The sequence below is a fragment of the Tenebrio molitor genome, chromosome X (genome assembly GCF_963966145.1).
Source record: "Tenebrio molitor chromosome X, icTenMoli1.1, whole genome shotgun sequence".
Classification (NCBI taxonomy): Eukaryota; Metazoa; Arthropoda; class Insecta; order Coleoptera; family Tenebrionidae; genus Tenebrio; species Tenebrio molitor.
The window spans coordinates 8,683,843-8,697,364 of NC_091055.1; the positions used below are offsets into that span (position 1 = coordinate 8,683,843).

The window sequence follows — 13,522 nt, forward strand, 5'->3', positions numbered from 1 at the left end:
GAAAGACAAGAACTGGTTAACTGGAGTTTGCCTCCCCAATCAACTGTCTGTTTAGAACGTCGCCATTCGATGGCATTATATTTAATATAAAAATGAGTGTTAAAATTGCGTGCGAGTGATAAATTCGGGTAAACATGTAGGCTGTAGCGATGTACCGAACTCCTTTGTAACTGTGCGTAAGCCATAAACTCCCATTCGGATGGAATCGTTCGTAAAGCATTCACAAACAAATCCATATACTTCGATAATGCATCCGTCAAGTAATCATATTTACAAGAAGAAAAAGTGTATAAATCAGTGCAAGAAGAGTTAAAATCGTCAGTGAGTGGCCAAAAATGATATTTGTTGATTATTTTTCCATTTATTTCTCTATGTCAAATGTCATCTAAAATGGTGTTGACAGTTATGTCACTTCCAGTGCTTTTCCTGCAAAAAAGAACGTTTATTTTGTTTAAAGTGATCATGTAAACAGTGCATTTCGTTGTTTAACAATTGAAAGAAAATCTTGGTTGTTTGTTGCAATTCCCGTAAAGGTGTTAGGTTAGGTTAAGCGTTTTGTAGACAAGAAACATTACTCCGCCACTACCACATTAATTATAGTAATAACCTAATTGCAGAATTCTTTAAAATGGTATTTGGCTGAGGGACACACAAATTTGTGATGGATCGGGAAATTCCGAGCGTTCCCATCACCACTCTGGCTGGGGTGGCAAGTCTTACAGACCGTAAGTTTTCACTTTTCGTAACACATATTAAACAAACTACCAACATTTACAAATAATCACTATCCAATTTCTCCCACACAAACAAAATATCAATTAAAAACAAACAACAATTCGACCCTACTTTCTGTACATAGTAAACAACTCCATTGTCACAACCTGCAGATGATTCAGTCTTTGTTTTTCAACATCGTAACTAACAACTAAACAAACAAAGTTAGGAGATTACAATCCCGCTAATATTACTATAACTTGCATATACAGGGTGAACTCTGAAATTTGCATGAATTTAATTTGATCGTGTGTCACGTGTTTGACACAAAAACACGTGTTGGTTGCAATTTTGAGATTTCTTTCTGTGTATGTTGAGTGAAATTGGTGTTGCAATTAAATTTGTGTAGTGCTGCCTGAGATGCCATTGCCCACTCCTTCTCCTCAAACTCTGAGTAACAAATCTCTGCTATTTCATCCGAGAGTAGCGGAAGAGGCACAAAATTTGCTTGGAGTCAGAGATGAAGTGCTAGTTCCACAGTTGGTACATTCGTTAATACAGACTTCAGCTGAACACATGTAAGCTAAAATAATTTTTGAGCCGAATCAAAATACTGAACGTTTTGTCTCTCCAGAGAGGTTAAGGATAACTATGCTGGCACTGAAACCAAGGTTGATCAGCAAGAAAGCATGCCCGAACTCCTCAGGGCCATGCTCGATCGCAACCCCAACATGTTCAGCGGTTCTGCAAGTAAGTTTCGATGTGTAGTAGTAATTAAAATTAATTTCTCGATTAAGAAGCAGCAACTTCGTCGTCGTTGCAACATTGGAATCATGCGGGTCAGCCGACTGTACAAGTCAAGGAGTCATTACCATACAACCAATCACCTCATCAGAGTCCAACCTCGCCGGTTCAAGTGAGACAACTCACGAATAGGCCTTCGGTGATCACTGAACAAAAACCAACTCCTTCTGTTGTTAATTGCAACAGCACCCACATATCTAACAATGCGGTTCTCAACGATCAAGCGGAGGAGACTCAACCCAAAGAAACCGGAACTGCTGAGCAACTCAGGCAGTTGAGAAAACCGCCCAAAGGTAATTATTCAATTATTTTTTTGAGCTCCAGTTGAGATTAATTACTTCGTATTGAATCTCAATTTGAAAAAACAACATGAACGGCATGCTAACATTTTCTTGAATATCAGTTGAATAAAATAATCAGAAATAAACAGTAAATAGAGTTTTTTGAGTTGCTATTGAGAAAACTACAGAAGGACGAGTAGTCTGTTGACTTTTCTTCAGTTTTAACGGTCGTTGAGTGTCATTGGGTCAATGTACAGAAGCTGAAGTGGGATCAATATTGTCAACAAATTTCTGGGACCGCTGATTTTGGTTAGAACTTATGCAGCAAACTTACAGTTTATATTAATGGAGTTCTAGATTTGGTCACGTGTCAGCGGCACATTTATGTTGCGGATTTTGTTAAAATTTAGATTTCATTTAATATATGTATTGTCAAATATTGGTGAAATTTGAATAAATGTTTATCTGGTGTTGATTCATTTTTGTGGTGTCGGTTTTGCGTCTTGGTGTATTTATCAGTGGCGTTCGTGGGTTGTTAAGTACGGGTGATCATTTCAGGGCCTTCTCCGAGTCAAATTAACGACGTGTTACCCCAAAAATCTCAAGAAACTGAGGGTTCCGACACTAACAAACCTCCCGAACGAGTACCCTTGCAGAGTGAAGCGATCTCGGACGAGAAAACGGAAAACAAAGTGGCTGTGTCAGATACAAATTCGGAACCTGAGAATTCTCATCAAACCGTAATAAAACAACCAATCGTTAAATTAGACAGATTATCAGTTGAAGATCAATTATTAATGCAGAAAAGTTTATCGAAATTCGTCGAAACCAAACCGAAATTGGCGAAAGACTTGGGCATTGTTCTGTCGAAGAGCGAAGAAGGCGAAAGGGAATCCGGTTCAGAATCGGAGGATGATGAACAGTCGGAAAAGCCGAAGAGAAAAAGAAAACGAAATTACAACGAGAGCGACGACGATTTCGTTCCGGACACGTTCTCGGCGTTGGTTGGGAGCAACAAAAAGAGGAAAACAATGCCGAAAGAAGAAAAACCCGAACCGATCGTTGTCAAGCCGAAATTAAGAAGGGTGGAAAAGAAATTTGTTCCAGTTTTAGAGAAATTATCCCAAGAAGAACTGATGGAAACTAATACATACTTGAGGTTCAACAGGTCGATCGAGCATGTTCTTAAGTCTGCTGAAGATATTGACGTTAATGATATTGGTGAGTTGTTCTACTGGTTTTACGAATAATGTTTATATGTTTTGTTCTTGAAGCCGACGACGGGATGATCCAAGAAGAATATCTTTTGAGCAGGATCGTGATGCAAGAGTTGTGTACTGAAGCCGCTAAATTAAAAATATTGGGGGCGATGGAGATGATACCCACGGATAAATTAGTCAGATTGTTAAACGTTCTAGAATTAAATATCAGAGGTGGAGACAGGGTATCACCAATAACTGACGTAGGTACAAAACTGTGTTAATTTTTCCAGTCTAATACTGTTGGTTACAGGAGGACAACGAGAGTATTCGTCAGTTGTGGCTAGAAACTACAATGGAACGGGTAATGGGGGCAGCAGATGCATGTCTGATATGTCTGTACATAATGACATCAACAAACATGCCGAAAAGAGTCTACTTAGAGGAAGTGATTGACAGAGTGGTGCTTTATATCAAATATCATCTACGCAATACAATTTTCCCATCTTTCGACTCCACATATAGGTTAGATAATAAAAAGAAAGACGGGAGGAGAAAGAAGTCGACACCAGTTTCCGAAAAGAGTATTCTAGTTTTGTACACGAAAATTTCCGAATTAGTCAATTTATTAGCAGAATTACTCAATATACAAGTTCTAACTGACACTTCAGTGCTCCACGCATCATCCATGGGAGTGTCTCCCTTCTTCGCGGAAAATGTTAGCGAACTCCAATTGGCCTGTCTCAAACTTGTCACAACGGTAAGTCGAATTGCTCATTTTTATTTTTGCGTAAAGTAAGATAGTAAAAGTACAAGAACCAAGTTACTGTCAATTGTGGAAACTTGTTGAAGAAAACGGACGCATTTGCCTACTCTTCCGTCTTTTGTCTTGCGTGGCACAACAAATAAATCGTTCGTTGCATATTGAGCAAGAGTTGTGTTAAAATTTTGTGGTTTGAATAACGAGTACCTTCCTGGCATAATCGAGTATTTGTCGTTTTAGATTTTCACTCGTTATGAAACACATCGAAGACTATTGTTAGACGATATCTTGGCTTCTATCGCTCGTCTTCCCAGTACAAAGCGTAGCTTACGAACCTATAGACTAAATAGCGAAGAGCACATTCAGATGTTGACAGCTTTGGTTTTGCAATTAATACAGTGTGTCGTAGCATTGCCTGATAGTTTGTTGAATAAAAATTGTCTTGATGGAACCCAAAGTGAAAACGTGAAAGCTGTAAGTCCACAATTATAGTCGTTGAATCTTTAAATAATGCGCAATTTTATAGGTGGATAAGGACGTACTCATTTGCAACAAATACGAAAAAGCTTTGAATACGGCAACAACGTTTCTTGCGGTATTTTTGAATAAGTGCGGTAGTAAGTCGGAAGATATTGATTACAGGCCCCTTTTTGAAAATTTCGTGCAAGATTTGTTGTCCACTGTTAATAAACCTGAATGGCCTGCCACCGAAGTTCTTTTGAGTCTTCTGGGCAGAATGCTCGTTCACACATTTTCGAATAAAGGTACGGATATGTCGTTGCGGGTGGCCAGTTTAGATTATTTGGGAGTGGTCGCCGCCAGATTGAGACGCGACAGTGTACTTTCGAGGTGTAAATTGGACACGATAGATCAAATGATCAAAGACATAAAATCAGAAGAAATGAAAGACAGTGACGATCAGACCAAAAAGAATTTGGCCACGAACACCGAAGAAGAAAGGACTCAGTTTTTGCAGCGCGTTCTGTTAGACTTTTTGGCTGTAAATGCACAAAACGACGAAGCCTACAAATACGCCAGACATTTTTATATCGCGCAGTGGTACAAAGATGCGGTGTTCGAGAAGTCGCAGTTGGCATCCGGAGCGAAAGACAACAAGAAATACTCGAAAGAAAATCACAGATCAAAACGACACGAGAGAGATAGTGATGAAGAATCGGACAATGAAAACGAAAGAAAAGATCAAGAACAAGATCACGCCGATAAGTTCAAAGTAATCGAAGAGAAGAAGAAGTTTCTGGTCCAAAGGATAAGGCCGTTTCAGGAGACTATTTCTTCGGGGAACCGGGTGCAGATTTTTCAAACTTACATCGACTACAACAGCGCCGAACTTATAGCGCAGTACTTAGCTTCGAAAAGGTACTTCTCCCAAAGTTTTGATCTCTACTTAAAAGCGGTAAGTTGAACGACCTCGATTTTGACACCACTCAAATTCACAATGTTCGACTTCCAGATACTCATTGTTCTTAAAGAGACTTCGATAGCGATAAGAACGAAAGCCATGAAATGTTTGACGATGATAGTCGAAGCTGATCCTTCGGTTTTGGGTCGACATGACATGCAGATGGGTGTCAACCATTCCTTCCTCGATCATTCGACGTCCGTGCGCGAGGCAGCAGTTGATCTAGTCGGAAAATTTGTCTTGAGCCGTCCAGAATTGATAGATAAATATTACGAAATGTTGTCTGCGAGAATACTAGACACAGGAGTTAGCGTCCGTAAGAGGGTCATCAAGATTCTAAAAGATATATGCATCGAATGTCCGGAATTCCCAAAGATTCCGGAAATTTGTGTTAAGATGATCCGTAGAGTGAACGATGAAGAAGGTATAAGAAAACTGGTAATGGAAGTATTTCAGAACATGTGGTTTACACCGACCAAAGACACTTCTTTGTTGAGGAAGGTGATGAACATAACAGACGTGGTCGCTTCGTCGAAAGATATCGGATTGGAATGGTTCGAACAACTTCTCCTGAGTGTAAGTACTGCGTGCACGGTTTCGCTAGAAATCTAACGTATAATTTTAGTTGTTCAAGCCGAAAGAAGACAAAGATGACTCCACTAAAGTTCAGACGGAACCGCCAAAAGCACTTCTTCTAGCTTGTCGCCAGATTGTGGACTGTTTGATCGAAAATGTACTTCGTCTGGAGGAAACGAACGACGGGACCGGCTCGTCTCAACGCTTGGTTGCTTGTTTAACAACTTTATACTTATTCGCAAAAATCAGACCTCAATTATTAGTGAAGCACGCGAGTACTCTTCAACCATACCTCGGCTTGAAATGTCAATCGAGCGGAGACATACAAATAATAAGCAGCGTCGCGAGAATGTTGGAACTCGTCGTTCCTCTGATGGACCATCCAAGTGAATCTTTCTTGGCACAACTAGAAGAAGACGCCATGAAACTAGTCTTGCAGCAAGAAAGACCGATCGTCAGCAGTTGTCTGTCGTGTTTAGGCGCTATCATCAATAAAGTAACGCGAAATTATCAATTGATAAGAGATTGTTTCAAGCGCTACAATAATTACATGATTCGCTTTAAAGGCTGGTTAGAAACTGAGAATGTCAAATTCATCAGCAATACAAAATATCGACAGTACTTCAGAAGGGCGCTTTTTACCATCGGTTTGCTCTTGCGCTACTTCGATTTCAGAGATCCCGACGTAATCGGGGATCTTCCGGTAAGTTGACGATCGATTCGATCGGTTTTGGTTTGATCTCGGTGATGTCGTTTTATAGATGGATATCAAAGATCAAGTGTATCAATCTATGATGTACTTCCTCCAAAGAGACGATTTCGACATCCAAGCGAACACGTTGAAAGCTATCGGTTGCATTTGTATCAGACATTACGAGTTCATGTTGGAGAAGGAACTGAAGAATTTCTACCACAAACTGTTGACTTCGGACGAAGCTCCACTCAAAATGAAAGCTGAAGTTTTGATCAATATTGAAAATTATTTAGTCGAAGAAGAGAACAGAATGATACAACAGGATCTCGAATGTAAGTTTACATCCAGTTATTATGATTGTTGGTACAAATTTGAGCGTGTTGAAGGGTCCAAACGTTCCAAAGAAGAAAATTTGAAGGAGATGGGCGACGTTAGTTCTGGAATGGCGAGTACAGTGATCCAGTTGTATCTGAAGGAGACACTGCAATCTTATCTGCACAGCGATCTAACGGTTAGACAAGCAGCTTTGAGGGTAATTCAATTGGTACTACAACAAGGTTTAGTTCACCCTGTCCAGGTACAAATAAAAATTTGTGGTTGGTTTGGTGTAATATTTTTTTTCTTCACATTTTAAGATCGTACCCTATTTGATTTGTATGAGTACCGATTGTGAGAAGTTGGTGTCTCACAGCGCTGACAAGCAGTTATTGGAAATCGAAAAGAAATATCCGGGTTTTATCCATACCAAGTCTTCTCTGGGGATAATGTTGTCTTACCAGTTACAAAAAATACTGCAGGGGAACGTTATCGTGAGGGGGTCGCGAGTTCGCGAACCGGGCGAATACCCTTCAGCCCTGAACGGTTATCTGTATTCGATACTTCGCAATTCCAGACAACAAAGACGTGCCTTAATCTTAAATATTTTAAAACAATTTGATGAACAAATGGTACGTGGTGCGGTCATTTTCGATTCGGATTTTTTTAATTTTGCGATTTTAGCGGACCAGTTTGTCGTACATGCTCTACTTGGCTGATAATCTGGCATACTTTCCTTACATGGTTCAGGACGAGCCGCTTTTCATCGTTCATCACATTGACGTTATGATCTCAGTATCTGGAACGAATCTGCTCCAATCGTTCAGAGAGGTATTGGCGGATTTGACGGTCGATCGATCGATCGATTGCGGATTAAAATGAATCTTTTTTGCTCAGGGTTTGATCGTGACCGACGCCCAAAGAATTGCTCTGGAGTCGGAAAACGGTAATACCGTAACCAATGTAGTGTCAGCCTTGGACGAAGATGACGACGATGAAGACGCTTTGTTTGGCAGAGTACCTGAAGATACTAGACAACTGGAAGCTTATCTCACGACAGCACAGGGTTGTTTACTTTTGCTCATGTTGAAACAACATTTGAAAGATATTTATGGCCTTAGCGATAGGTTTGTAACGTCACATTCCAGTCTTCGCCGTTTGAATTTTGTTTTTCAGTAAAATTCAACAATATTCCCCATCAGAAGCGGCCAAAGTGTACGAGAAAAACGCTGCGCGACGCATTAATGCCCTGTTTAATCCGAAAGGTACAATACAAAAACTGAAAGAGGGCAATTCTCCCGAATATTTGGACGAGGAAGGCAGGCGGGACCTCATTCGGCAATACTTAGATGTAAGTGGAAAATTTTCATTTAAGTTTTTTTATATCACTGTACAAAATACAATAAATTTATTCATGGTCTTGTATATACTTCATACCCGGTGTCAATTTAAACGGATAAGATTAGCGAAATATGCGATTCATACATGGCTGCATACATTGGTGTAAGAAAATATCTAAATACGTATAGGTCTCAGAAAAAGATCACACGACACGACAAAAATATTCTTAAAATACTTTTACTTACGTGAAATGATTGTTTCAAACTCCCCTCAGCGTTGCTTTCAAATTTTCACTCACAATTAGTTAATTTCGGTTTAAGTTCCCAATTTTTATGATTTATTTAATTTGTCCGGAAAGTTCGCAATCTTAACACTGAAATATTACACCAGATGTCGGTTGGGTTGGTTTTTAAAAACAACAAAAATACTAAATGCAAGAAATGAAACCGTAGCGTCCTTCGTCGAGAATGTTAGAAGAGTGACTGACTAACTTATGTAATTTTATTCAATAAATTTGTAAATAAAAAGTGGCAAAAACTTGATAAGACGTATTGAAAAACATTCAACACTGGAATGCAGTGGCTCTCAAACTTTTGACGTTGACTTTACCGTTGCTACACCGGTACAGTCCCTTTCTGTAATTTATACGTATAGTACTCCCAGAACTCTAACGTTTTATGATGAGGAGCACTTCGTCGAAGAGAGACTACCTGGTACTGTCTGCCCTCTTTCTAAATTCAAAGCCCCCAGGGTAAAGACCCACTCTTAAAGGTCTGTTTATATACGGCCATTTCCTAATTCTTTGTTAAGCTGTTTCACTTCATAACAATATTGCCTATCATAAAACGTTAGAGTTCTGGGAGTAGTATATGATAATTTTCTTAAGAAAATACATACAAATCGAATAATCGTGAATTCTTTCCATGAAAATAATGAAAAGCGATATCGTGGGTTTAAGATAATTTATAAATATGTAGGTAGGTGGTAGATCATGAATCAAATGATTTTTTCCAGTTCAAGCAACTGATGTTGAAACTCGATCCCGACGACCCGGACGATGAGGAAAATTCAAAGGTGTTGACTGCTCTGGGCTCCGGTAACGTAGCAGGGGGGAACCAGTCGGGGGCTGCTACGTCGATTTTAACGGAGGCCGATCAAGTAGCCTTGGAAAATTATAAGGTGAGAAGGTGAGAAACGTTTTTCGTATTTAATATAAATTGTTTGTAAACAGGACACTTCGCCGCCGAAAGTGCCAAAACTGGTGATTTCGAGTCGAAGATTGGATAGTGATACGAAACGTACACAGCGTTCTCAAAGAACATCCGAAAAACTTAAAAAACACAGACACAAAAAGAAGCGACGGAAGTTCGTTAGTTCTTCGGGTGACGAAAGTGAAAATGACTACAGTGACCCGGATTTCTTGGCCTAGCTATGTTAACACGAACAGTGCAGTGTACAGTGAGTTTGAGTGTAATCTGCAGCGAATTAAATTCAATAATATTAAAAGTTTTTATAAACATTAGCATTGCAATTATGAAAGTTTTTTATTAGTAGTATGCACTTCCATTGACTTAGTGTGTCGGACATTTAGATTGATTCTTTTCGTCAGATGTGGTGTTTTTGTTTTAATTGAAAGTTTGCAGAGTTCGTCACATCTGTTATTATAAATATGATAGAGCTGTATATTGAATGTGAAGATCTTTGTAAAATTTTGTATAGTTTGTTTATACATTTACTATCGACAGAATTCAGGGGATTCAAGAAAATCCTTTAAGTGAGCTTCCACACTCCATTTTGTAAGTGTTATAAAGTCAACATTTTTATCTGAATGTTGTTTCTATAATACCGACATTTCAAACTAATTTGCTTTGAAACGGTTTTGATTAATACAAGTTAGGTAAAGTTTTGTTGTATTTATTTTTCCACGATCGAAGAAATTATTGAATGTACAGTGCCGAAATGAACGTAGTGTTACTTTATTGTGCAATGCCGATTTTAAATTTCACTAATATAATTCATATAGAAATTGATGGATATATTTTAAAATTTTCTAGTTACTCGATGGATATAATATCGCGTGAAGCCTATGATTGTTTTAAAAATGTATTATTGTATTATTTGTTCGTATATGTTGAGGAAAGCTCATTTTCTGGATATTCCACATTTCACGGGCAAGTAGATAAGACTCACTCTTGCCTGTTGAACATTCAGTTAGTATAACAGAAAGGATAGAAATAGCAGCTTTTGTACTTTAGACTTGTAAATTAGTCTTGTCATTTTCATTTCATGTTCACGATAGGATTGAGAAACGCCACTCATTATTTATTTAATTTTAGATGCAAGAGGAAAGCAGTTGCTTTCGATTTGTGAATAATTATTTCTGAAGTGTTATTTTTATACAAAGTACCATTACTTTTAAATTAAATTATGTACCTAAAATATTAATGTTTCAAACTGGTCTATTTCAATTATGTATAAATTGTTTGATTTGGTTTTATTTTCGTTTCGTGTATTTGATTTCAGACAATTAACAGGTTCAATTTTTGTCCTATCTATTTTTGTTCTATTTAATTTTTGTTACATAAGTAGCCTGTTTTAAATTTAGAGTAGAGTTGTAACTAACTTTTCTACAGTATTAAGTAGTGTAGTAAATGTTCCTAGTGAACTAGCGGAAATTGCTAAAGCCGAAAATGTTTTTAAAATACATCATCCAAAATTTATTGTCACATCTTTCACAAATTTAAATCATGAAAACAGGAAAAAAGAAACACTAAAAACAAAAAAATCAGTGTGCTCAAAATCTTAATCTTCTCAAAAATTAGGTGTTTGAAAAGTACAAAAATCGTTAAAAACTCATAACTTTGGAGTGACATTTTTTTTTCATTTGATACTTATATTGTTTCTTTTTTTTCTCAAATATATTGAAAAATGACTGGAAATGACCCAATGTAACAATCTCCGTTAGTTTTAAATTTATCGAAAAATCGCTTTTGTAAATTCTCCACAATTATATTTCTTACATTAATAAAACACGTGCAATTTTCTCTTAAAAAATCGTTGCCAAATATTTTGGTTAATTTCCCTTGATTCAGAAGTAACATTTACTAGGCTGCTGTATTAGTTATTTATTAAATATGAATCGGACGCTTTAATTAAATAATTTAACATGTAATTTGTGCTTTGTTTTAGGGTATTATATTGTTCTTACTTAACTCCACTGATTATAAGCTACACTGCAATAAATTACGACGTTGATTCAGACTGAAAATATTTATAGTGGACGCTAAATTATTAGTAACTTATTTTAAACGCTCTGTTGTTTTTCATTAATTTTTTTAGATCAACTTGTCTATACAGTAATGTACATAGTTTTTAAGATGAAATTCATTAATTTGTACATATGTCATTAAAATTTCAGTAACGTTGCATTGTTCTTGTTTTCTTGAAAAATAACACGGCTGATTTATGTATATTTCGTTTCTAAGGGATCAATAAAGACTAAATTTTTAGCAGGTTATTTATAGCAAATAATTTATAATTAACCTTAGTTGTGAATTGTTAGTGATTGTGTATGTCCCACATAATGACTGTTTGTTTTTGGCCAAACATTTTATTTTGTAAATAAACATTTGACCAATCATCAAACACGAATTATTCAGGGTTTTCTATATTATAGACCTTCCCATTTGTAACTAAATAAATTTATATTTGTAACTTTCTTTTTATTTTATTGTAGAGTAGCTAACACAATCGTACTTCGTCGCGGTGATCTCTCAACATCCGGATCTTCGATAACAATCCTCTTAAACATTCAGCAAATAGTACAATCAAAGACATGATGTTATGTGTTTTCACTTGTCACTTTTTTAATAAACGATATTTTTAAAAATAAATAGGACTTCTGATTTATCTAACATTACTCATCTACATTTTGTGTTTTTTTTTTAATCGATATTGTTAGTATTGCATGACATAGCTCATAAACAATATAGAATATACAGTGAGCGGCAAAAGTATGGAATACGTTACAAATTAAACAAAATTTTTTTCAAAAAAATCTTTGGACGGATCAATTTTAGTTTATAAAAATTAAAAATACATATTTTAATACCAAATAAAATTCCAAGCAGCCTTTTGAGGGGTCTAGTTACAAAAGTCACATTCTCCATTTAATATGAAAAAAAAACAGATATTAGTGTCATCCACGTGCCATCTTGTGGAGAAATTTTAACTCTTCTTGATTGTAAAATAACTTTGTCACGAAAGTAACATTATCCCATGCTAATAATAGATAAGAAATGCGCTTTAGCCTCTGCTTTAGCTGGCTTTAGTTACAAAACTTACATTCTCCACGAGCAGGTTAGTTTGGGTTTGAATTTTTGTGTTACCCATTGTAACTGTAACTATATTATAGACAAGTTGGAAAAAATAAATTTTATAACGAACAAAAACAAACCAAAAACTATGTTATAATACTAAGCACTTAAAATGATGGAATTAAATGTTCGAATTGCCATCCCCCAGATTGTTGACAATAAGCAACTCTATATGAAGAAATTCCTCCTGTTTTAGTTTTATCCCCGCACCCAATTAAAATTAAAATTTCTTTACGTTGTGTTTCTGTTGAATGAGCCATTTTCAAAAACGTTTTGTGAAACAAATAACACATACGAATGAAATTGACAGTACCATTTGACTGTTTGATTTTTCTATTTGATTTTTTGACTTGTCTTTGTTCGTTATCAAATTTATTTTTTGCAACTTTATTTGTTTTTTCTCAAAAATTTCCTTATGTAAGATAACAAAATGTTTATACTGTCGTTTGGACAATTAAAAGAGCTATCAGAATTAAGAAAAAAAATAGGGGGTTTCCATTAAAAAAAAATATCGAGACGTCATCACTCGAAAACAAATAACTGCTTGGAATTTTATTTGATATTAAAATGTGTATTTTTATAAACTAAAATTGACCCGTCCAAAGATTTTTTTGAAAAAAAAATGTTTAATTTTTAATGAACTTATACCATGCTTTTGCCGCTTACTGTATACTTACTGAGTACATAAAGTCCATTCATTTTGTATTGAACTTTTCAATGTCAAATAATTTAAATTTTGGCACTGTAATTATGTTTTGTAAATAGTGACATGCATATAACCAACATAATGTGATTTAGCAATGCTCAATTCAACGTTTACGGTGTTTACCTGCATGTCACTATTTACAAAACATAATTACAAAGCCAAAAAATAAAATTATTTGACCTTGAAAAGTTCAATACAAAATGAATGGACTTTAGATCTTTGAACAGAAGGCTTTCATGGGTAGGTGCATAACATCCTAAACATGTCCTTATCAAAATTTGCAATTCAAATTGATTATTCCTCTTCTTCTGTGTCCATCTTATGGTACGTAAG

General features: G+C 36.2%; 1 protein-coding gene across 1 annotated transcript; it reads left to right on the forward strand.

Moving 5' to 3' along the window:
* The first annotated feature begins 28 nt into the window (after positions 1-28).
* On the forward strand, positions 29-11,825 carry Nipped-B (Nipped-B cohesin loading factor). The gene is made up of 20 exons (XM_069061076.1): positions 29-321; positions 618-725; positions 1,124-1,292; positions 1,349-1,464; positions 1,512-1,811; positions 2,358-3,020; positions 3,074-3,261; positions 3,312-3,758; positions 4,002-4,235; positions 4,288-5,175; positions 5,233-5,757; positions 5,807-6,460; positions 6,519-6,783; positions 6,838-7,028; positions 7,087-7,398; positions 7,451-7,597; positions 7,664-7,893; positions 7,943-8,117; positions 9,122-9,286; positions 9,339-11,825. The coding sequence occupies exons 2-20, from the start codon at positions 662-664 to the stop codon at positions 9,534-9,536; spliced, it is 5,931 nt and encodes a 1,976-aa protein (XP_068917177.1). The 5' UTR covers positions 29-321; positions 618-661; the 3' UTR covers positions 9,537-11,825.
* Positions 11,826-13,522: the final 1,697 nt, after the last annotated feature.

What these genes read in the sequence shown, in the direction of transcription:
- Nipped-B (XM_069061076.1), top strand. Translation starts at nt 662, where the DNA reads ATGGATCGGGAAATTCCGAGCGTTCCCATCACCACTCTGGCTGGGGTG. An exon ending in TCGAACAACTTCTCCTGAGT is followed by an intron (nt 5,758 to 5,806) that starts GTAAGTACTGCG and finishes GTATAATTTTAG; the next exon opens with TTGTTCAAGCCGAAAGAAGA. An exon ending in GTTTAGTTCACCCTGTCCAG is followed by an intron (nt 7,029 to 7,086) that starts GTACAAATAAAA and finishes TCACATTTTAAG; the next exon opens with ATCGTACCCTATTTGATTTG.